Source organism: Periophthalmus magnuspinnatus, chromosome 5 (genome assembly GCF_009829125.3).
Source record: "Periophthalmus magnuspinnatus isolate fPerMag1 chromosome 5, fPerMag1.2.pri, whole genome shotgun sequence".
Lineage (NCBI taxonomy): Eukaryota > Metazoa > Chordata > Actinopteri > Gobiiformes > Gobiidae > Periophthalmus > Periophthalmus magnuspinnatus.
The window spans coordinates 18,884,700-18,910,767 of record NC_047130.1 but is presented as its reverse complement, the minus strand read 5'-3'; the positions used below and the strand labels follow the sequence as shown (position 1 = coordinate 18,910,767).

Sequence of the window (26,068 nt, the reverse complement as noted above, 5' to 3'; positions counted from 1 at the left end):
GTTTTGCAGCAGTTTTGCGTTTTAAACATGACGAAACGAACAAAACAAAGGAAGTACGCGACCGAGGACACTGTGGATGTTTGTACAAGTTAAACTAGAGGCATCTCGGACCCGGAGCGGTTCGTGGAACCGAGTGAAGATCTCATGGTGGACTCAGGAGCAGAGGACCTTATGTGCTGATGGACTGGATGCTGTTCCTGGTCGGTAAACGTGGTTTATTCTGCTATTGACTTAATTGTGGGTAAAATGTGCATTATGTGTAATCATTAGCATTAGCTAATGCCAATCTGAGCCCGACCACCACCAATCATCACGCACACACCACTTGGGCGAAATGTCTTGCCTAAGGACACAATGACAGAAGTTGGTCCGAGCGGGACACGATCCTCCAACCTCTAACCACTGAGCCACTGTCACAGAATGACTGTCACACTGTCACATGTAGAGTGTATTTTTAGTTTACAGTGTGTGTTTGTTTACATTTTGAAGTGTGTGTGTTTGTTCACTGTTTGCAGTGTGTGGTTTGTAAATATATATTTATTTTGACCCATACCACTTGTTTTGACTATATTTTATATACACATATACATGATATATTGTGTTTTGATATGTTATGTAAATGTACAGTAATAGAGCAGCTGTGCAGATACAGATTCCCCTCAGTGTGTGTTGGTCATTGATACTGTCACTAGTTTATGAGTTGTAAAAATCAAATGATCGTGTCATATACTGAAAAAGAGTTAACGGACTGTCTCCCAGACACAGTAGGACAATCTCACTCAGTGCACAGCAAAAGCTTCACACAATGGCTTATACTCATAAAACAAGTCAGAGCTTTATCATAAAAATGTTAAGTGTGTTTTCAACATTGGAGTTTACAGTTGTCTTGGTTTGGTTGGAAGCTCATGTTTTGCCATAGTTAAATTAAATATTTATACTTCCAATAGCATTAACATACTACACAGATCATGAGCAAGATTTTTGTCATTTTCATTGTATAAGTGGCTAAAGCACTTAATTAAAAGTCTTATAACAGAAAAGTAAATGCGGTAATTTGATTCTTTTAATAAACCATTTAACTTGGATGGATGCGATGCAGCATGACCACAGTGCGCACGTCTGATGTCGCTCACAGGGGTCCATGGGACCGCTCAGGGAGTTTGTGTGTTTGCTCAGACTCGTGAAAAATTAGAGGGAACACTGCAGGAGAGTGTGTTCCAATTACAGAGGAATCACACTCCTCAGCCTTCCCGGTAAGGTCTATTCCAGGGTACTGGAGAGGAGAATCCGACCCACAGTTGAACCTTGGATTCAGCAGGAGCAGTGTGGTTTTCGTCCTGGTCGTGGAACACTGGACCAGCTCTACACTTTCCATCGGGTTCATGGGAGTTTGTCCAACGAGTTCACGTGTTTTGTGGATCTGGAGAAGGCATTTGACCATGTCCCTCATGGTGTCCTTCGGTGGGTACTCTGGAATCATGGGGTCTGGGGGCCTTTGCTAAGGGCTGTCCAGTCCCTGTATGACCGGAACAGGAGCTGTGTTCATTGCCGGCAGTGAGACCTGTTCCCAGTTCATGTTGGACTTCGACAGGGCTGCCCTCTTTCACCAGTTCTGTTCATTGCATTTATGGACAGAATTTCTAAGTGCAGCCAGGGGGCAGAGGGGGCCCGGTTCGGGAACCACAGGATTTCATCTCTGCTGTTTGTGGATGTTGTTGTCCTGATGGCTTTATTGAGCCAGGACCTGCAGCAGGCACTGGGACTGTTTGCAGCCGAGTGTGAAGTGGCTAGGATGAGAATCAGCTCCTCCAAATCCGAGGCCATGGTTCTCGACTGGAAAAAGGTGGTTTGGAGTCCTTGCATCAAGCGGAGGAGTTCACTTATTTCGGGGTCTTGTTCACGAGTGAGGGGTGGATGGACTGTGAGATTGACAGGCAGATCGGTACAGCATCTGCAGTGATGCGGACGTTGTATTGGTCCATTGTGGTAAAGAAGGAGCTGAGTGAAAAGGTAAAGCTCTCGATTTGCCGGTCAATTTGCGTTCCTACCCTCACCTCTGGTCATGAGCTTTGGGTAATGACCGAAAGGACGAGATCGTGGATACAAGCAGCCAGAATGGGTTTCCTCCACAGGGTGGCAGGACGCTCCCTTAGAGATAGGGTGAGGAGCTTGATCATAGGGGAGGAGCTCGGAGTAGATCCGCTGCTCCTACACATTGAAAGAAGCCAGCTGAGGTGGCTCAGGTATCTGTTTAGGATGGGCACTGGGCATGTCCCACTGCGAGGATTCGAGGAAAGACCCAGGACATGCTGGAGGGACTATGTCTCTCGGCTGGCCTGGGAATGCCTTGGGGTCCTACCGGAGGAGCTGGAGGATGGGTGAGGGAAGTCTGGGAGTCCGTGCTTAGACTACTTCCCCCGCAACCTGGCCCCGGATAAGCGGAAGGATGGAAGGAGGAGGGAAATGGATGGATGGATATTCAACACCAGTTGTATCCATATCCATATCTGCACTAGGCAAGATGGATGGTCTTGCCTAAGGACACAACAACAGTATGCACTAGAGCCATTGGTGCCTTGGCTCATAACCATAATGTTTTGGGTTCTATTTCCAGAGGGTGGGGCTTTTGTGAGAAGTTTGCATGTTCTCCCTGTGTATGTGTAATGATATAGATCTAAGAGCAACACATTCACCAAAAATAAAAACACTGATACACTGATACCAATTGTTAATTTGCAGGTTGCATCCTTATTGAAACTTTATAACGACTTATCCTTAGAATGATTTGCAAGCTTTCACTCCAGATTCCCTTCTACTCAGGCAGGAATGGAACTGCCAACCCTTTGAATAGAGGGCAAATCCTGCACTACTGAAGTATACCTAACAGGGTATAAAGTATTACCACCCTGGTGGTCAGAACACCTTGAGCGAGGCGTAAAAAGGTGGAAATAAAAATGGGAAAGCTGACAGACGGGAGAAAGCTGGAGCTGACAGCTGCAGTAGACTCCACCTCATCAACGCAAAGGCAGAGTACAGAAGCCCCCGCACTCTGCACATGTATTTGTAGCGTAAAAACGGCACGCTTTGGACAGGTATTTTTATAATGCATTAACGTGAAAGAGGAGGGCCACAATGCTGTACGTCAATATTTCTGAAAATAAAATCCAATCTATTTCTTGACCCTCTACACGAGCGTGTGTGTGTGTGTGTGTGTGTGTATGTATGTGTGGGTATATGTGTTTGTATATGTATGTGTTTGTAAGTGTGTATGCGTGTGTGTGTGTGTTTGCCGTGGTCAGCTGACAGTTCTCTTCCTATTTAATTTAGCCACTGATTTCACTTTTTAATCAACAGCCTCCACCCCACGAGGCTCTAGGGTCAATAAGGCCTAGAGAAATGTTTTATTCATTCAAGAGGAATTCTGCACAATAATGAATTTGATTTATACAGAGCATATGGACACAGTGCTGCTTTACACTGCATTATTTTCCACCACTCACTCCACATCTGCACTAGGTGAAGTGGATGAAATGTCTTGCCTAAGGAGACATTGCTGCCTTAACGTTTTGGGTTCTATTCCCAGACAGAGTGGGGCTTTTCTGAGGAGTTTGCATGTTCTGCCTGTGTATGTGTAAGGCTACAGGTCTAACGCTAAGCACATTTCTACAAGAACAACACATTCACTAAAAGTAAAAATCCTCGTGAATTGCAAGCTTTCACTCCAGATGCCCTTCCGCTCACAGCCAACAATATCGTATGTAATAACTGGAATGTGCATCGTTACCTATGAACACAACATCGGGCAGGAATTGAACTGTCAACTCTTTAAATAGAGGGTAAATCCTGCACCACTGAAGTATTTAACAGTGTCTAAACTATTGATTTACAAAGTGAATATGAATACAAGTTTACAACAGGGATAGTTATTATAATGCAAAACGATAAAAATCTATTTCTGCAGTGTAATTTTTGAACCTAATTCCACCCAATGTCTTTGCATTAAGGAAAAATACATTTATTTAAAACGTTTCCAGCTAAAATGACTCACTATAATTTTGCTGGGACACGCATAAATCTGAAGAAACACATTATCCAATCCAATCCACTTTATTTATATAGCACATTTCATAAACAAATTGTTTCCAAAGTGCTGCACAGAGACAATAAAAAGGAACAACAATCAAAAATAAATAGGTGCCTGTGAATTCCCCATAACTGACCTTTAAAATACACATCATAGCGAGGATCGTACTGCAACGCACTTGAAGAGAATGTCTAACTCTGAACACATGTTTCAGCTAATAGTTAGAATATTTGTCACTAAATAAAAGTGCATGTGCATCAGTTTTAGATCTTTTGGGCAGACCTATAGGAGATATCCAATTAAAACAAGAGGTCCAGTCTTACCACTTCTAATGCACAAAATGCCCCTAGTAGAGACTGTGTGCATCACAGGAGCGAACGTCATTCGGCTCAAATGTAGTTTATGTAAACTACATTTGTTACACATTAAACTCCACATTATACCCCTCTATTATACCGCACTGTTATACCCTTTCATTATACTCCACCATTACACCCCACCATGGTACCCCACCATTATACCCCTTCATTATACTCCACTATACCTCTCAATTATACTCCACCATTGCACCCCTCTCTTACACCCTACCATTATACCCCACCACAGTGCATTTAATGTTGTCCAGAGATTATCCGCCTTGTTAATCAAGGTCAAAAGTTAAACTATGAAATTAGTAAAATGATGCTGTCATGACGTTATTATAACAAATCAACAGTAACACTACATTATGGCCGTCACAATTTATGATTTAATAGATTTATAATATATAAGATTTATAAACTAATATAGACCTACATTTAATAATCGTCATCATGAGCTGAAATGTTTAGTTGTTTATTTGTGAAATTTTAACATGAAGCAAAGCTTGACAGAACACTGGAACTATCCAGGCAGCTCCATTCAGCTCTAAACCATATAAGGCACAACTTTGTCCAATAATGTAATTTTGTCAGTATCGATATCTGCTTCAGTCAGTGTCATGGTCTAAAGTATTAGTTTACAAAGTGCATATGAATACAAGTTTACAACTACACAACAGGGATAGTTATTATAATTCAAAACATTTATAAAACCTATTTACTGTGATGTCAGTTTTATAAATAATTCCACCAAATATCTTTGTATTGAGGAAAAATGTGGCAGGCTAAAATGACTCACTCTAATACACACAGTGTATTAGAGTGAGTCCTCATCATTAACCTTTAAAATACTTCATACGTCACAATGGATAACTGACGGAGAATGTCTGACTCTGAACTACTATCTAAAACTCATGTTTAAGATAATAGTTATCGTTAGAATATTTGTCACTAAATTAAAGTACATGTGAATCATGTAGATCTTTTGGGCCTATAAGAGAAATCACATTAAAACAAGAGGCCCAGTCTTACCACTCCTAATGCACAAAATACCCCTAGTAGAGGCTGCATCAGTGGAGCAAATGTCTTTAGTCTTTTACATGAACTACATTTGTTACACAATATATACCCCACAATTATACCCTACCATTTTAACCCACCTTCATACCCTACCATTATACCCCACTGTCATACCCCTCCATTATACAGCACTGTTATACCCTACTATTATACCGCACTGTTATACCCTTCCATTAAACCCCTCCATATACCCCACCATTATACCGCACTGTTATACCCTTCCATTATACCGTACTGTTATATCTCTCCATTATACTGCACTGTTATACCCCTCTATTATACCGCACCGTTATACCCTTCCATTAAACCCCACCATTATACCACACTGTTATACCCCTCAATTATACTGCACTGTCATACCCTTCCATTATACCTCAGTATACCTCTCAATTATACTCCACAATTGCACCCCTCTATTACACCCTACCATTATACCCCACCACAGTGCATTTAATGTTGTGCAGAGAGTAGTTATTGGCTCATGTGGCCATTGCCTTTATATGTAAGCATACTCATCTACTGGAGAGATGTGTCCCCACACTACTGCACATGCTCGGTGCACTACTGCACATGCTCGGTGCACTACTGCACATGCTCAGTGCACTACTGCGCAAATCAACAGCAACACTACATTATGACCTTCTGTTCAGGATGTTTTTACGAAGTATGATTTCATTGATTTATAATATATAAGATTTATAAACTAAAATAGGATAAGCTGATAATGAATCATGAGCTGAAATGTTCTTTAGTTCTTTGTGAAATTTTAACATGCATCTCCAGAAGGGATTTATGGTTCGCATAATTTGCCTTAACCTGTAGAGATACAAACTCGATGGGGGAACAAAGCTTGACAGAACACTGGAACTATCCAGCTGCTCCGTTCATGCAGCTTTAGACCATGTACAGTAAGGCCCCACTTTAACCTATAATGTCATTTTGTCAGTACTGGTATCTGTTCAAATCAGTATCAGGTTTCAACACATTTAATTATTAAGTATTGTTGATAAAAGTAGCGCTCTTACTCCCTGTATAAAAGAGACATTTATTTTGTAGACAGGATGTGATGTCGCCCTCTCCTCTCATGATGGCGCTCACACTGTAGGCCGCTCTTGCGCCGTACATAAGTTGTATTAAATAAATATGCCACACAAAGGCTAAATACTCGACCTAGTCAAAAATCATTTTTCCCAGGTATGAAGAAATACTTCTGTCCAAAACACCTTAACAGTTTTATGGGCTCAGTCACACGCAGTAACGCAGAGTTGATGCACCAACAGAGAAGCCGAGAAAGTATGGATGTAGACTACTACAGACTTGGGCAGAAGAACAACTCGACCATGAACGTGAAGTAGCGTGCATTCTTGAAGAAGTAACCACAGTATTTTATGCAAGCTAAGGAACTACTTAGCATAGCAAAGTGCAAGTTTAGCTAACAAGGTGCAAGACCGAGAGCAACATGGCGGCTCATGCTACAGGACTCTGTACATGCCCTCCTATCCTCTCAACATCTTTGCTGTGGCCAGAGCAGCCAATGGAGGAGCAACTGTGACCTTCAAGAAGAGAGAAAGTCACATGATTACAAAAGACGGTAATACATTTAAAATTCACGAGTATGAAAAACTGTATTATTTGCCAACTGTTGATGCTACTACAGACCAGATGTTTATTGATAGAAAGCAAGCTACCAGACTGTTTATGGAACCATGCTGCTCACGTGACAAACAGGTGTTATAATTGTCGGACAAAGAAAACTGCATGAGATATTAACAGGAAAGTTACCAAACGTGTCACAAATGCAAAAGTTTGGATCTACATATTTTAGCTACAAGCAAGAGATATCAAGGGGAGCAGAGTATTTTTATTGGCTACGATAAAAAAAATAATCCAATCTCATATTTTACCCTGAAGTGAACAACACCCAGAAGCACAGGTTGGTGAAATTTACAGCCAAAGCAAAAAGAGAAAAAGAAAGAAAAAACAAACTGTAGAATCGAACGAAGGATATGGCAATGGAAACAGAGACAGTGTCTATGACACTGTCATCTATGATACAGACCAGAAAGATGAGGACATAACTCAACCTGAAAGTAGTTCTGAGGATTTAGATAAACTTGAAAATACTAAGCAGCTAGAGATAAACGCTGCAACAGGGATGAGAAGAAATCCACCCAGAGTTAAATAGAAACCAAGATACCTGCAAGATTTTAAGACTGAGGGCGATTCAATGGACAAGTTTAAAACATGTGTTGATTTTTGTTATCGAGCTGTCTGTGAGATATTTCAAAAACGTATGAGGAAGCAGTGACGTTCTCCAAGTCGGTTCTGTGGAAAAATGCCATGGATGAGGAAATGCTCTGAGGGGGAAAATGAGTCCCTTATCACAATCTAAACAAGTTTTAGGAGGGAGATGCATTGAAAACAGGCACAGATGGATCTAACAAATACAAAGCGAGATTTGTTAGTAAAGGATACATGAGGAGACTTTCTCACCCACAGCAGATATGACAAGTGCCAGAGCTCTTATGCAGAGAGCGGTGCAGGACTTGATTTTGCACCAAACGCACGTAAAGACAGTGTATTTGCATGTACCTACAGACTGTGAGATTTATTTAAAACAACCACAAGGTGAAACACTCAAAAACTGGTATGTCGACTGAAAGACTCAAGCAATCAGGCAGAAACTGGAATACTGTACCACACACTTATCTATGTGAAAATGATTTTGTACAGAATGCTGCAGGTCACTGTATGTGTACAAAGGAAATACATGGTCAGATGATGTCAAATAGATGACATCTTTATTGCTGCTACTCATAAAAATCCAATGAATGATGTGAAAAGAATGTTAATTCAGAATGCAAGATTTGGGTAACTCTGAAACATTTCTTTGGAACAGACTAGATAATCAACCGGATTAATCAAAATGTCACAGGAGAGATATGTCAGAAAGATATTGCAAAGGTTTGACGTGCAAAATTGTAAACCGAGAGAAACTCCTTGTGAATCAAAACTGGATTATACAGAAAATGCTGAAAAATTGAAACTAGCAGTACAGAGACGCAGTGGGACGTTTAATTTACTTATCCACATGTACTAGAGCTTTGTTTTCAGTAAACTTTCTCAACACTTTAGTGGACCAGCTGTGGAACATTGGAATACAGTGAAACGTGTATTCAGGTATTTAAAAGGTACAACAGAACAAGGACTGTACTTCAAGAAAAATGCAACCGAAAAACTTTCCCTGACAGTTTACTGTGATGCATCAAATGAAACAGACAGATGTAGAACTTCAGCTTCATGGAAAACAAGAAAACAACTTCTCTACTTGTGAAGCGGAGTACATATCTTTAGCTTCAGCTTTACGGGAACATATTTACGTAGAACAGCTACTAAAAGGACTCGACAACTAACAATACGAGAAAACAAAAGTGTATGAGGACAGACAAGACTTGATTGCACTTACAAAAATCCTCTTAACAGACAAATGTGCAAACGTATTGATGTGATGTGAAATACCACTTCATAAGAAATACTGTTACTACTGGAAGAGTATTATTGGAATATTGTCCTACAGATCTAATGATTGCAAAACCTTTTAGCTTCTGCTTTGTGGCTGGGTTTGTTAAAATATCTGCACAGAACATATTTGGTACTTAAAGAAATTAAATGGTATAAATTATGTGAAAATGTTATGATATTGTGATTTGGGTTTTTGTTTTTACATTTCTCATTCACTACACACCATGGTGCTATGATACAGTTGTTGCCACAGTGTAGAGGCCGATCTGCACCATCGCCCCCGCCGGCACTTACACCACATTTACACCAGGCAACGCGGGTCAAATGTCTTGCCTCAGGACACAACCACAGTTTATATTGGTTGTATTTAGATTTTGGTTTGATATTGAAAACCAGACTAATCGATACTAAAACCAGTATTGAAACTTGATACTCTTGATATATTTGAGCAGGTGTCAACAGTAAAAAGTCACATCTTTCACAAGTATAAGACACATAGACTAGTATACACCCATGGACCAGTATGGATGAAAAATACATTCTATTGTTTAAAAAAAAAAAAAAAAAAAATAGTATCATGACAAGGCTACAGCTCTAAACCTAGCAAACCATACAGACCACAGAATGAGTTCCTCAATTTCAGTTGCTAGATCCTACACCTAAAACCAGTTAATAAACCAAAAAGGGCTCAGTGTGATGCATTGTGTGAAGTGTTTTTGAGTCGTGAAAAGCCCTACACAAGTATTATGTAATATTATTATGATATAAAATGGATTCCAGGTGTGTGTCTGCGTCAGCAGTATATATATATATATATATATATATATATATATATATATATATATATATATATATATATATATATATATATATATATATATATATATATATATACATATGGTAATTTGGTAAACCCCAGTATTTGAATGTTACATAGAGGTGCCTGCTTGTCTGACCTGTTTCGGCGACACATGAAAGTGTCGAGCTCAGTCTCAACAGAAAAGTGTTTGAAATAGATTTAAAGTAGAACATAGTTGAGCTGCGGTCAGGCAGAGAAAATGTAAGAATAAGTATGTTACTGGAAGCCGTCTGAAATGATGTGCTGTCATTGTATGTAACACTTCTGGTTTCATGCTTGATCAAAATCTGATTATGAACAGATTTTTTATTTTTTTTTATAAGACTACTAAAATGACATGAAACAGCAAAAACATGTCACTTCATTCAGATCGTGGCCCTTTTGAACACACTTCAGATTTTGCAGTTTGCAGCATGTTACTTAAATAATCTTAAAGAAGAATCAGACTTTGGTCCACGTGAACATCGCGGTCGTCTCAGACCTGAGAATCTTCTGGGTAGAATAGCTTCTGGGTGTCAGCTGAAACATCTGGGAAGAAGCTGAAATGTCTGGGTGTCAGCTGAAATGTCTGGGAAGAAGCTGAAACGTCTGGGTGTCAGCTGAAATGTCTGGGAAGAAGCTGAAACGTCTGGGAAGAAGCTGAAATGTCTGGGTGGCAGCTGAAACGTCTGGGTGGCAGCTGAAACATCTGGGTGTCAACTGAGAAGTCTGTGTAGCAGCTGAAACGTCTGGGTGGCAGCTGAAACGTCTGGCAAGAAGCTGAAACATCTGGGTGTCAGCTGAAACGTCTGGGAAGAAGCTGAAACGTCTGGGTGGCAGCTGAAACGTCTGGGTGTCAACTGAGAAGTCTGTGTAGCAGCTGAAACGTCTGGGTGGCAGCTGAAACGTCTGGCAAGAAGCTGAAACATCTGGGTGTCAGCTGAAACGTCTGGGAAGAAGCTGAAACATCTGAGTGTCAGCTGAAACGTCTGGGTGGCAGCTGAAACATCTGAGTGTCAGCTGAAACATCTGGGTGTCAACTGAAAAGTCTGGGTGGCACCTGAAACGTCTGGGTGGCAGCTGAAACGTCTGGGAAGAAGCTGAAACGTCTGGGTGGCAGCTGAAATCTCTGGGAAGAAGCTGAAACGTCTGGGTGGGTGGCAGCTGAAACGTCTGGGAAGAAGCTGAAACGTCTGGGTGTCAACTGAGAAGTCTGTAGCAGCTGAAACGTCTGGGTGTCAGCTGAAATATCTGGATGGCAGCTGAAACATCTTGATGTTCAGATAATCACCTCCAAAACATTTTCTACCTAAATACACAGGATGTTTCCGGTCCTGGTGCCAGTAACTGTGAGTGACTGTTTATCATTTTATCTGCAGATCTGAGGGCGTCTGTGAGGCCCATGGCACAGATCGGCAGCTTCACTTCCATCAGTCTGTCTCAGGGCAGCAATAAATAACGCACAAAATTTAAAGTGATTTTTAGGATCTGGAAAAGTGCTGTGTCAGACCAATACATTAAAATTATTCACTGAAACAGGGAGGCACCGATCAAATACTGGTGTCACATATCAGAGCCGGTACTGACACGTTTGATGAGAGATATCGGCTTCCAAATATCGGTTCAGTTGATAACCCGGCGGACCATATAAACTGATGATATAAGACTATTTACTGGTTGTAGTTGACCCAAAAAGGCCCAGGAATGTTCATTTATACCAGGTTGTTCTGCTGTTACTTGAGATACATGCATTTCTAACTGATACTTACTTTTACTAATTCGTGATCCGAAAATGTCTTTATTTTCAAAAATGTTTACCTTAATCTGAGAAAAAAAAACTGCAAAAAAAAGGATCTCTCAAAGCCCAGTAGAAATAACTATTTAACATCATCTGAGCTCTACTAATAACCACAAACACACACACAAACACACACACACACACAAGGCGTTCACTCTGTACAGTGTGTGAAGGAACTGGCCCAAAATATTTACATTGCCAGTAAAATGTGCTTTATTCTTCCCCCTTCAATTAAAATAAAAAACACCACCACCAGTATTGCATAAAACATCACACATTTGCATAGAAACAGTGAATAGACAGAATTCTCAATGAGGACTCCCCCTATTGGTCAATATTAGGAAATACCACACACACTGCACAGATGTGTTTAGAGCTCACAGCTTTAAGTCTGAGGACAGTTTAGTCTTTATGTAGATTTGGTTTGGCCTAGTTTTAGTCCTAATGTAGTCTTGGTTCAGTCCTGGTTTAATCCTGGTTCAGTCCTGGTTCAGTCCTGGTTCAGTCCTGGTTTAATCCTGGTTCAGTCCTGGTTCAGTTCTGGTTCAGTCCTGGTTTAGTCCTGGTTCAGTCCTGGTTCAGTTCTGGTTCAGTCCTGGTTTAATCCTGGTTCAGTCCTGGTTCAGTCCTGGTTCAGTTCTGGTTCAGTCCTGGTTCAGTTCTGGTTCAGTCCTGGTTCAGTCCTGGTTCAGTCCTGGTTCAGCTCTGGTTCAGCTCTGGTTCAGTTCTGGTTCAGTCCTGGTTCAGTCCTGGTTTAGTCCTGGTTCAGTCCTGGTCTAGTTCCAGTTTTGATGTGGTGTTTTAAAGCAGTCTTATAGTCGCATGGTCAATTTTAAAATTGAAGGAACACTACGTAACTAGTGACCTAAGACCAGCACGTGACGCCACCAGACCAAGTTACAGCTCACATCTGTGGAAAGGCGACCCCGCTCACTCACTGCATGTTCTTCATGTTATTCATCAGCAAAAAAAATAACACATAAACAGTTTAACTTACGTTTAATGCTGTACAGTGAAACATTTATTCTTCTTCAGGTTTAGTTCAACGTTTAGTCCGGGTTTAACCATCGCTATGGGAACGAGACAGTGATGTGTAACTCTGTGGAGAGGCGACCCTGCTCAGAGTAAGAAGACATGTTTTTCAGTGTATTTTAAGTTTAAAGCCATACTGCGAAACATTTCAGGAAAACCAATAACATTTCGACAAAGACAATCAGGTGCCAGGCAAGACACCCCACTAGAAAAGTTACAGAGTGAATCTTTAATATTTAACACAACTCGAAACTATTGTAATTCAGTCGTTGAATTTAAGATAATGCTATACTGTGAAACATTTTAGACATGAAATAACTGTAAAATACAAAAAATAAATTATACAAAAATAATGAGGACACACTGGTCACTGGTGGATCTGGACGGGGGGAGGAAAGGCCAAGCACAGAAATAGGACTAGTCTGTAACTCCTCCCCCGCATAAAACTACACCCACAACATCAAGAGCCCAGCACAACAATATTATTATTATTTTTTTTTCAGAAGGATATAGGCCTCCATCACCACACACGGGTGGAGATGGGAACCCTTGAAAACACAGTAAAAGTTGCAGGTTGTCGGCCACAGTGCAGATGTTGTTATCAAAGGATGTAGATGGGCCAACATCTGAGCTACAAACACAAGGAGTTCACAGCTGAGCTCCACCCTAACTGACCCGATGGAGTCACCCTAGTCAGGACTCACACTGGCTCCACACACATACCATCCACCAGGGTTACTCAGGGCGCACCACATACGCCCTGAGTAACCTTGTATGTCATCTGGGGTTTGCTGAGCTCGAGGTCACTGTGAAGCCTCCAACTGAGAATCAGCTCCACCCAGGATCACCCCGGGAATAACAAACTAAAAAAATTAAACAAGGGGCGCCCCTTAGAGTGGATGAAGTAAATTAACCAAGATAGATCCCCCACAATCTAATCTAATCTAATCTGGGATATGTGTGTAAAACAAACAGGACCCACCCATAACACCACCCGACAGGAGCCACACTCACCCACAGGGGCCACACTCACCCATAACACCACCCGACAGGGGCCACACTCACCCATAACACCACCCGAGAGGAGCCACACTCACCCATAACACCACCCGAGAGGAGCCACACTCACCCATAACACCACCCGAGAGGAGCCACACTCACCCATAGCACCACCCTACAGGAGCCACACTCACCCATAACACCACCCGACAGTGACACACACAGCCACACTCACACACACAAAATGATCTACATTACCAAAGAGACGAGCTCCCAATCTGTTATGAGCCACTTGTGTCTCGGGTGTTGGTAGGTAACTGAAAGGTGTAGAACCAGGCGTAGAACAGGAACATGGAGAAATGTCCAAAATGGTAAACAATATTTATAAAAAAAAAAAAATACAGAAAAATGTGTACACATTAAATAACTAGATAATACAAAAATAAATATAAAAAATAACTAAGATGAACTAAGGTCAGTGCAGTGGAGGATGCACTGGTCACTGGTCTGGAGGTGGCTCCAGGGTTTTATTCCCAGCTGACCAGCTGGTGGGTGGATCTGGGTGGATGGAGGGAAGGTCAAGAAGAGAAATATTATAACATTGTACGCAAAACATTAGCTTCAAGGGAGTGCCGGGCAGACGCCCCAGCAGAAAACTAATACAGCGAATCTTACCACAACAACCCACTTCCATTTCCATTTGTTAAATGCTGGTCCGTTTTGATCTGTCAGCAGTTTCCTCCTCACACGAGTGCAAATAAACAAACCACTGAGACTTGTCACTCACCGCAAAAATTACATACAAGTTCATTATGACAAACCAGTTTTGCCTTTTTCATTACTCAGCCTGGAGTAAAGGTTGAGGATTTACATTTTTATAGTAAGCTCTCTCTGACTCATTCGAAAGCATCTACGGATTGAGATTTATGTGAAGTTGTTGGGTTTCACAATTTTGGTGCTATAATTATTTTACTACAAAAGCCTAAATATAACTCCTCATGGGGTCTTATAAAGAAGAAAACCAGATGTTACTACTCCAAAACCAGATGTTACTACTATGCTTAAAGGTTCAGTGTAAACAATGATTTAAAGTTGATTAAAAGTGCACTGTGTAACTTTTCTGGAGACGGGTCAGCCACCTGCTTGTCTCCATGGAGATGCCACTGTTTTGCTTGGGATGTATGGCAGTATGGCATTAAAACTATGTAGCTTATCTGTCTTTGTTTTGGAAGGTTTCTGTGCCAAACGCTCCCCGTACTTGTGCAAACAGTTGTTGCATCGTTGGGCAAGACACTTCACCCACTGAATGAATGTGGTATGTGGGTGAGTGTTGCCGGTGCTGGGAGAGGCTCATGACGCACATAGGCAGGTTTGTTTTGGCTTATCGGTCTTCCCCGGGGCAGGTGTGGCTATAAATAGTAGCTTACAAACAATTTATATGTGAAATACTGAAAGTGAATGTGAAATTAACCACAAATATAATATATAAATATATAACTTTATAATTATTTTTAAGACTACACAAAGTTAATTTATTTTATTTTTAGTTATTTTAAAAGTAGTAGGCCCTGTTCTAAGTATACCTTTTCTACACATTTAGCAGGCAGTACAGTATCATATTGCATAAAACACTGCTAAAGACTGAGCAATATTTACTCACTAAGGGGATTCATACATATTGCTATGGTAATGCAACTACTCCAGACTGGCATACTTCCAACATAGTAAAAATAAAACAGTTACATAAACCTTAAATTATCACCCAGTGCTGCTTGACCCAGGTCAGAGGAAGCTGGAGTTCCCGTACAGACCATACACAGAGATCACTCATGGTTCACCCCGATATTGACCAAGAGCGAACAAATAAATCTTCTCTAGCAAATTTCACAATATCTCCCATTTTGCCAAACACAGTCCTATATTACTCTATAATGTGAGCTTTAAGTCATGTTATACTATTGTTACCTCATCAAAACATACCCGGAGTTGTGTTTTGTTTCATTCACACATGTTTGAGTAACACTTTATTATTAGTCTGTTACATCTCCAAACCTCAAAATGCTCTGTTTCACCTTATGATGTCATGAAGTGGTAGTATTCAAGTTAACAGCTGCATTTTGCGTTTTGTTCGATAGAGATCAGCAATTCCAGGGTTGAAATGATCCAAATGATTCTAGTGAAGGTGTGTGGAGTTTAAAAACACAGTGGAGCACTTCACAACATGACATCACACGGTGTTTCCAATTTGTGAGAAGAACTCAGCCTAAATATGCAGGTTTGTGTGTTAAACGTGTGTGAATGAAACAAAACACAACTCCAGGTCTGTTTTTAATGATGAAACATTATAACAGATCAGAGAACAGATAAGTTAAATGCCGTACTATGCAACATTTCAGGCAAAGCGAGCAGGCGGCGGAACCAGCGGAGCACTTCCTTGATTACCAGCTAATGACATCAGATGAACTCCTCCCTATGTGTCAGATGAACTCCCTATGTGTCAGATGCCCTCCCTGTGTGTCAGATGCCCTCCCTGTGTGTCAGATGCCCTGTGAACTTTGAACAGAACACTTTTGTTAAAACATAATCTCAAATCTAATCGTAATGCTTGTCAGAAAAATCAAAATTCGACATTTTTCCAAAGTCAAATCAGCCCTACACAGCGATAACATCTCCATGGAAACAACAAAATGGTGGACGCTCTATCAGAAAAAGTTACATGGTGCAACTTTAAAGACTTAAAAAAAACTCGTGGAGCACTTCCTTGATTATCAACTATTGACATCACAAAATGGAAAAGGTCATTTAGAGGATGGCCAAATAATTATAGTCCAATGACAAACTGTATGGCATTAAAATGGAAAACTACCTAGAAAGCATACAGAAATATATTGAGTAATAAAATGTTATCTTCTGCATTCAATATTATAACTGGAAATTTCCTGTCTCAAATCAAAGCTGGTCTTGTGCAAACTGCTGTGGGGTACTTGAGCAAGACACTTCACCCATGTATCAATCACATAGATATTTGCTTGTCTCTCGATGGCACTGACTGATAAAACCACTATACTCTCGGGGGGAATAATAATAAGAAATACAGTGTCTACTTCACCCTGGGCACAAACTCACAGGGGAGTTACGGGAACAGTCTGTGTCATAGAGAGAAAGAAAAATGACCCCAGCAGACACCAAACACCTCAAAACTGAAGTCTCACACGTAAATGAATACACTTGACAGACAGTGATAAGCAGTTATGTTCACAACACATCACAATCATAATGTTATTCTACACTTACATATGTAGGAATACTTAAACAAAACCCCAGGTATGTTATGATAATAGATCAGCATTATAACAGGGTTGGAATGTGAAATAAAACAGCTAAGTGTATATGTATGACCTTTTATGTGTGATGTTTTCTCAGTGAATGTTTTAAATAGAAAATGTGCTACAAAAAATGATGCAATCGTGACTGAATATTACACAGGCCATTTTAATATAAGGTGTTTTGACATAAGCAAAGGCATGAATACAAAAGTGTCAAAAGTGAGCCCATTTCTGCATCATATGTAAATAAATAAATAAATAAATAAATAAATAAATACAGATAAAAAAATGTGTGTTTCTTTGTTTTGTTTGTTTAAATGAGAACAAGGCTACAAAAATAAATGAATACAAATCTACAACTAAAAAGTAAAATAATTTGACTTTTCTTGTGATTGCACATTTAAATCACTACTACTACTACCTAAAGTTAAGTTAAACGTGATGTTAAGCGAATGCATAGGGAGATGACATCTACTAATCATCTACTACTAATCACTAGATTATTGCATAGATCAGCATATTCTCAATAACGAGTATTCAGTGATGAATGAAATTATGAATAACTGATACTACAAAACCAAGAGCAAAAAAAGATAAATATTTAACCACAATTTTCGGCTCGTGTCAAAGGAGGCCCCTCCTTTGCCTGTGAATTCCCACGTTAACCATTTCCAGTCAAACTCCACCCTTTGCCACTATAAATTATGTTAGAAAAGTGCAGTTTTCTAAAGCGTTTCAGAGCCCAAATCTTCCATTCTGCGAGATTTCAACCACTACTTACGCCTTTTTGTCCACTTAGTCCATTTGGGGCAGACAGCAACCGATAAAGATGCACCCGCGGCCGCTCCTCATCATCTCGTCTCTCCTCGCCGTGTTTCTGGTTCTCGCGAGACAAGTGCAAGGCAATCCCACCTGCAATAACCAATGCTGTCGCTTTGTAGAGGGGTTCCCTCTCAGACTGAGGAAACTGCGAGAGGACTACTCACAGATCCGCGACTATTACGTGAGTGCGCGCCGTGCCAAAAGCTCTCCAAACTTTTACGCACGGGTTACATTCAAATTAAAACGCCTTTCTCTTCACAGGAAGCCAATGACGAGCTGGACACGGTGCTGCTGGACGATTCCGTGGAGCATTCATTCAATGTGAGTGATTGTAGCTGTCAGTGCAAGACGAAAACCTTAAAATGCCAAATGAAAAAGTTGCAGATTTGTGCACTTTGGAGTTTCACGAGGGAGGAGACTCGAGAATTTCTGTGTGTGTAAAACTGTGTAAAACATTGAATTTGCCAATAATCTGCAATTCTTTTACTGGCCAAGTAGCTATTCCACCCAGTCAAGGTAACGTGTTTAACGGGGGGATTTTACGCACAGAGTAAATTTGTTGTTCTAATATTTACGATCTAAAGTAAACAACAAATTCTAGGGAAAAAATCGGACTTCACTGACTGACATAACGTTTAAGATAACACAGACCTAAACAGCATGGCTCAATGTCATTCCAAGTCGTGCGTCATGCGTAAAAAGCGGGCCTAAAAATCAATTCATTTAGCCATTTCCCGTTCCAACATTGGCACTCAGACACTTGCAACGCAGCTATTTACAACACTGACTGTCGTAACACGGCGCTATTTGTACTGATTGTTTGTTTTTTGTTCTTCTTTCCTCCAGAGTCCGTTCGCGTGCCAAGCTATGGACGGGATTCTGGGCTTCTACCTCCGCACGGTGCTGCCCAGCGCGCTCGCGGTGGCCACTGAGGACGCAAGGACGCTACGGCCCTATATGGAGTCTATACAGCAGATCTTTGACGAGCTGAAACGCGAAGTGACCAAATGTGTAAGTAACCCACGTGTTCCGCTGTTTGCACTCTGTTACGAGCATAAAACAAAAAGAAACCACATTATTATATAGCTGTGCTGAGTAGTGAAAATACAGTTCGAATATAGTTTATAAATATCAAATATGTGCGGAGAAATAGACTTAAAAACACATGATGAAACAAGATTATAAAATGTAAAAAACAAGTAAAAAAAAAAAATCATATAGGAATCAGGAATCAAATTGGGTCCTAAAAATATAAAATAAATTAAAATATAAATAAATAAATAAAATTGTATTACATATATTACTGTGGTCCTGAGTCCAAAATGCACTGTACAAATATGAACACTTTATAATAATTAAAGCTGCACAATGTAGCTTTTCTGGTGGAATGTCATTAACTGTTTGTCTCCACGGAGATGTTATTGCTTTGCCTGAAATATTTCACAATCTGGCATTAAACTGGCATTATCTATCTCTATGGACACAAGCAAGCGACCCAACCAGGCTAAGTTACCACTCCCAGAAAAGTTACACGGTGCACCTTTAACAATAATATTCAATTGAAAGAAATAGGAGCAAAATATTCATTCAAAATTGTGACGTAATTTTCCCTCACAGGCCCTAAACTACAGCCAAACACCAAACTCTAGTTGTAATTTTTTTTAAACAACACTCCTTTCCATCTGCATTCGTAATTTCAAAACAAGTGCACACGTTTCTGTCTCGAGCCCTCAACCCCTACGTCACAGCCGAGCGTCAGACGTTGAACCTTCCTTAGTGCGTCATCGGGGTTTGCACAAGACGCAATGTGGAAGTGCAGATGTTAAAACACAACGATGATGATGTGCCATTGAGGAACTCTGATTTGTTTTTGTTTTGTTGCAGAGGAATTATTTTTCATGTAAGAAGCAGTTTGACATTCGGAACCTCAACTCCACCTACACACAGGTGAGTCCAGCTGTATGAGTTATTTAAATTCACGCTGTTTTAACGCTCACACAGTTACAGCGGTGACCATTAGGATTCAGAATGTTTATCTTGGTTTGAGTAGTTTGAACTAGTCTAGTTTAGGCCCTGGTTTGGTCTTGGTTAGAACGGTGCTAGTTTAGTCCTGGTCTAGTTCATGTTTAGTCCCAGTTTAGTGCCAGAACTGTTTAGCTTTAGATTATTTTGCTTCCATATTACTGACTTGTGCTGATATGATATAAGGGCAGAGGATTGATCCAAAATATATATATCAGAGAGTATAGGTCCAATCTGTAAACAACTCTGTCTAGTCAAAAGTAATGTAAATTAGCATTGTAACTGACCCTGATAGTGATCTGTTTTGATAGAACAGGCAGAACATTACTTAGTTACATAGTTTATTTAATTCAGCACAATATTACAAATAGTTAAACACAATTTTGTCTGTATGTTATAATATGTGTATATAAAGACAGACTTATTGAGTGTTTTTTAATTCACAGATGGAGAGCAAAGGCCTGTTTAAAGCAATGGGAGAGTTGGACATTCTTTTCAACTACTTTGAGAAGTACCTGGCCTCAAAGAGGGATCGCGGTGCAGCTTCCTCTTCCTCTTCCTCTTCCTGAAATCTTCAAGTCTGACCCCGTCTCACCCCATGATCCTGTCACCCCATGACCCCAGCCCATCTTCAGCCTGTGTAGAATGAACTGTCCAGGCTCTAGAAGTCACTTTAACACCAGACGACTCCTCTCAACATCTGCACGCAGTGAATGGACCTTTTGTAAAGTTACATGATAGAGCTTTATCTGCCCTGGCATAGACCTCCTCAGGCTGAACATGAAGAACGACCATCACATTTCAGCATCTTCTACCTGAACAAACCTCACACAGTCCATTTTTTCTTATGGACAGTGACTGTTCTCGTTAAACTTCTTTGGTCCCTATGGGACTTATAGTTTTAGACAATTAGAATTTCAAATTCATTTCAAATACATTTATTTATTGAACTACGCTGAAAGTAAAAGATGTATTTTTGTATTTATGTGTATTTATTTTTGATCTGAAAGGTTAAGAAAACTCCTGCACACTGTCTCATTCTTCATTCACTTTTATTCAAACACACACAAAAGCATACATTTACAATTAGACCACAAAGTTGTAAATGTATGTTTTTTCACTGTTGTGATTGGTTAATTACTTTCTGTTAACTTATATAAGGGGAGTGGAAGGGGCTGTCCTCAGACCTGAGGAAGGTCAGAAGGACTGAAACATTATGTGAATATAAGTGAATGAAGAAAAAGACAGTGTGCAGGAGTGTTCTTAACCTGTCAGGTCAAGTGCTCCTCCTCCGACGCGCCTGTCACCCAGTCAAGTGTGCAGAGTCTACACAGAAATGTGTATTTATTTTTATAAATAAAAATACTTGTTTTGTAAATACAGGATATTGCATTTTTTTGCTATTTTATTTAAATGCTTTATGCATCATAATTATGGGGTTACTGGTAATCAAATGTGCACTAGAAAAAGAATTTCTACTACTGCTACTACTAATACTACTATAATTATTATTACTACTACTACTACTACTATTACTACTACTACTACTACTATTACCACTGTTACTACTACTTCCACTCTTAATACAAGTACTCTTGTGCTGCCTGGTAGTTCAGTGGTGTAATCTGCTGCTGTCACTTGGATTCTCAGCTCTGTGGGTGAAATGGGGGTGAAGAGCAGAGAATGTCCTGCCTCCTCTTCACCGCCATTTCACCCACAGTCCACAAGGTGACGGTTACACTAAAGGCATACTTCATTGTCACCATGTAGGCCTGTAGGCCAAGACAAAAAAAAGAAAAAACAATTTTGAAAACCTGATTCAAGATTTCATTCTTATCTGAAAACTCACAATTTGTTGTAGTAGTTGTGATTCATATACTCATATACACCTAGCACCCATAAGCTCTTAAATGAGCACATGTAAGCTTATAATTAGACAACTATAAGAGCTTTGCCATAACTTTATACAGGGGAACCCAATGGAAGCACTTAGACTCTTTTTCATGGGTGCACTGTTTAAAATACAATACAAACAGAAAAACAAATGAAATAAACAAGTATACAAGTCCATATAAAACATTCAAAAATAAAAGTTAATTGCCAGATTATTAAATTGTTATTGTGTCACCAGTGTATCCACTTTTGCTTTTCCTTGGAGTGTATGCCATTTTTGTGAAGCAGAACAGATAAAAAAAAAACTGTTTCCCGCCTCAGTTTTGATCCTCCGCCTTATGCAGTCATGTGATCTGGGATTAAATGTTCCGGTGTCAACAAGCAGGTGAGGGATTCTGGCTATTTTTGAAGTAGCCTCTTACAGATACATTTCATCCAGTGCTGTACTCTTCTGATAGACCGCGATGGCCAACCCACTTTCATAGAGAACACAGTGAGGAGTTTCAAATATGCCATGAAGAGCAGAGTGAAGTAACTCTAACTGCACATTCTGCACCCAACATTACCTGAAACGATATTTAGTTTCAACATTAACTCCAGATCAGCTGAACCACACTGACTTCAGACTTTGAAGTGAGCAGTTCCCATCTGTGCATTCACATCCGACAGAGCCGTGTCACCACTAACCTCAACTATGGCCCACAACACACACTGCATTTGAACGCGTTTACCAGCAACACTGCATGTACCAGATACCCAATGCACTACTAGTACATTTACCAGCAAGGCTCCTGTACTCTGACGGTAAAACTGGGCCAGTCTTCACACAACTATTGTCACTACTACTACAGTTACTTTAAATCACACTTTAGGACACGGGAGGGTCAAGAAGTGACCTCTTAAGTTCATGTTTTTCGTAGGAGTGATTTCACATTTATACTGCCCCAAAGTGCTGTACATGTTTAATAACCATGAAAAAATAGAGTAGTTTTTGATACTTTGCAGCTGATGTCATCAATATTCCCTGGGGGGGTTGAAGCTAACTGTAGGCACTGCTCTGTCTGGAGCTCTGTAGGGTTCAATCTGAGTTTTATTTAAACACAATCTGACCACGAACAACTCCAACAGGTGAGCTGACTTGTGTTGTTAAACAAGTCCCTGGAAAATAACATTACAGTCACAAGCTAGCTAGCATTAGCCAACAGTTTTTCAGTCACTCTCTCCTTTTTGTTGAAAATCAAATGCAGGCTCTTGAATGTCTTGTTTAAATCAATTTTGTAGCTTTTTATTAATCTTAATCTTTTTTGTAGTTTTTTATTAATCTTAATCTTTTCCCTCACACCGGTGATCATGAAGTGCTTTGAGAGACTGGTCCTACGTTATATTAAGGACTTTCTCCCAGCAGACTTTGACCCATACCAGTTCACATATCGGGCGAACAGATCCACAGAAGATGCTATTGCCACAGCTCTCCACACGGCACTGAGCCATCTAGAACAACAGCAGAGCTATGTGCGTATGCTCTTTGTGGATTATAGTTCAGCTTTCAACACAATCATCCCGGACATTCTCATCACCAAACTGGATGCCCTCGGTTTCCCACTTCCTATATGCGCCTGGATTAAAGACTTTTTAACAAACCGACCCCAGACTGTGAGACTTGGCCCTCACCTTTCTCACACCCGCATGCTGAGTACCGGCTCTCCACAGGGCTGTGTGCTGAGCCCCCTCCTGTACTGTCTCTACACACATGACTGCAGCCCGGCCAGTAACAGCAACCTCATTGTGAAGTTTGCTGATGATACAACCGTGGTCGGGCTCATTTCAAAAGGTGACGAGACGGCCTACAGAGAGGAGGTCCTGAAGTTGACTGCTTGGTGCTCGGAGAATAACCTTGCTCTGAATACCAAGAAAACCAAGGAAATCATCATCAACTTCAGGAGGCACAGCACAGACCTCGCTCCCCTTTACATCAATGGCGAGTGTGTGGAGAGGGTCCACACTTTCCGGTTTCTTGGTGTTCTCATCTCAGATAATCTATCCTGGACTGAGAACATAATAGCTATTACCAAGGCTCAGCAGCGATTACACTTCCTGAGGGTGCTTAAGAAATATGGATCGGACCCCAGCCTGCTGCTCACGTTCTATCGGGCATCCATTGAGAGCCTGCTGACATACTGTATTACAGTCTGGTATGGCAGCTGTACCATGGTGGATAGAGAGAGGCTTCAGAGGGTGGTCAAGACAGCCCAAAAGATCATGGGCTGCCCTCTCCCCTCGCTGATGGATATTTACACCTCCCGCTGCCTCAGCAGGGCCAAAAACATTATTAAGGACAGCTCCCACCCTGGCTTTGACTTGTTTCATCTGCTGCCCTCGGGAAGGCGCTACAGGGCCATTAAAGCAAGGACCACTAGACTCAAAAAAAGTTTTTTCCCAAATGCCATAACCCTGTTGAACTCACGTATGCACTGACCTCCGACTTGTGCAATGTTTAAAATAGTGCAATATTTTTATTGAGTGCAATAAGGTCGTTTGTGTGCAATATTTCATATTTAATATAGTGCAATATTTGATTCAGTGCAATATGTCTGAGTGCAATATTTGATACAGTGCAATATATTTAATGTAGTGCAATATTTAACATAGTGCAATAATTAATATAGTGCAATACTTGCTCAGTGCAGCATGTGACTCTGCAGTATTCACTGTAAATCTTGTTGAGAGTTGTAGTCTGGGGTGTTTTAATGTTTTAATGCTTTAATTGTTCCATGTCTGTTTGTATTGAAGGGTGAGTTGTTTTTAATCTTGCTGTGCATGTGTATGGTGTACATATGTATAGTGACAATAAATGCATTCCATTCTATTCTATTCTATTTAAACTGTTTTTTGGTTGTGTTTACTATCATGTGCATTGTCAAAACTGGAAACTGTTGAACTTTCTGCCATAGACATACATGCAGAACATCCCCATTATGGTGCCAGTGCAAAGTATCAATGCAGTAATGATAGAATGATAAAAACAAGGATCAAAACATTAAATATTTCAATGAACATAACGCCAAATTCAACTCTTCAGCCTGAATATACAGCTGAAACCAGAAGTTCACATATACTTTATAAAAATACACATGTTTGTTTTTTTTTCTCACTGTCTGACCTGAAATCAGACTAAACCTTTCCTGTTTTAGATCAATTAGGATTACCAAAATTATTTCTATTTATTAAATGCCAGAATAATGAGAGAAGGATTTTTTTTTGACAATTTTTATTACTGTCTTCAAAGTTTACATACAGTAAGATTATTATGACTTTAAACCCAGATGATGATGTCATGTCTTTGGAAGCTTCTGATTGGTTTATTGACAACATTTGAGTTAATTAGAGGCACAACTGTGGATGTATTGAATGTATTTGATGGTACACCTGAAACACACTGCTTCTTCGTGTAACGCATGGGCAAGTCTCTCATTATTCTGACATTTAGCAAATATAAATGATTTTGTTCATCCTAATTGACCTAAAACAGGAAGAGTTTAGTCTGATTTCATGTCATGTGAGACAAAAGGTGTATGTGTCTTTTTGTCATCGTGTATGTAAACTTCTGGTTTCGGCTGTACATATATAGTCCTATACTTACCGTAAATTTCGGACTACAGAGCGCACCTTGATATAAGCCGCACCAGCTAAATTTGAAGAGAAAATCAATTTTGTACATATATAAGCCGCACCTGAATGTAAGCCGCAGGTTTTCATATTGTAACATGAGATATTTACACAGAAAGACGGTGCACCGACACACTTTTTTTTAAACTGTGCCTGAAAATTGGCACCAACACGACAACAACACGGGATGAACACATCTGCAGGTTTAGAAAATAAAGCTGCACCAACACGGAAAATCTGCTTTTATTTCCTCTGAAAACTTTTGTCGTCTTTTACATTGACCAAGTTGGATTCATTGATGTCGAGCTCACGTGCAGTGGCTCTATTTCAGGGGTCGGCAACCCGCGGCTCCGGAGCCGTATGCGCCTCTTTCAGCCTCATACTGCGGCTCTGCGTGGCTTGGGAACTAACACAGACACAGCTCACAGTCCTGCGTAAAGAGCCCTGATTTTCAGACGCTGTGCGCACAGGGGTCAGGAGCAACTTTGGCCCGTCCCTAATGACACACTAATAAGCTCGTCCGTAGATGTATCATGAAAATCCTGCTGGAAATCGCCACAGAAATCTATTTGATGTAGTAGCAAGTATATTATCTGCTCTTGTCTCCGCGGTTACGTATCACGTATA

The 26,068-nt window shown here is 40.4% G+C and overlaps 2 protein-coding genes across 2 annotated transcripts in view; both read left to right on the top strand.

Moving 5' to 3' along the window:
- mapkapk2a (MAPK activated protein kinase 2a) overlaps positions 1–25,212 on the top strand; it is a 79,897-nt gene extending 54,685 nt beyond the window's left edge. The window contains exon 11 of the mRNA XM_055222190.1: positions 25,202–25,212. Within this exon, the coding sequence (XP_055078165.1) occupies positions 25,202–25,205 (4 nt within the window). The 3' untranslated portion in view covers positions 25,206–25,212. The remainder of the gene's footprint in view (positions 1–25,201) is intronic.
- On the top strand, positions 17,788–20,670 carry il10 (interleukin 10). The gene is made up of 5 exons (XM_033966581.2): positions 17,788–18,041; positions 18,122–18,181; positions 18,707–18,871; positions 19,745–19,807; positions 20,329–20,670. The coding sequence occupies exons 1-5, from the start codon at positions 17,868–17,870 to the stop codon at positions 20,449–20,451; spliced, it is 585 nt and encodes a 194-aa protein (XP_033822472.1). The 5' UTR covers positions 17,788–17,867; the 3' UTR covers positions 20,452–20,670.
- Positions 25,213–26,068: the final 856 nt, after the last annotated feature.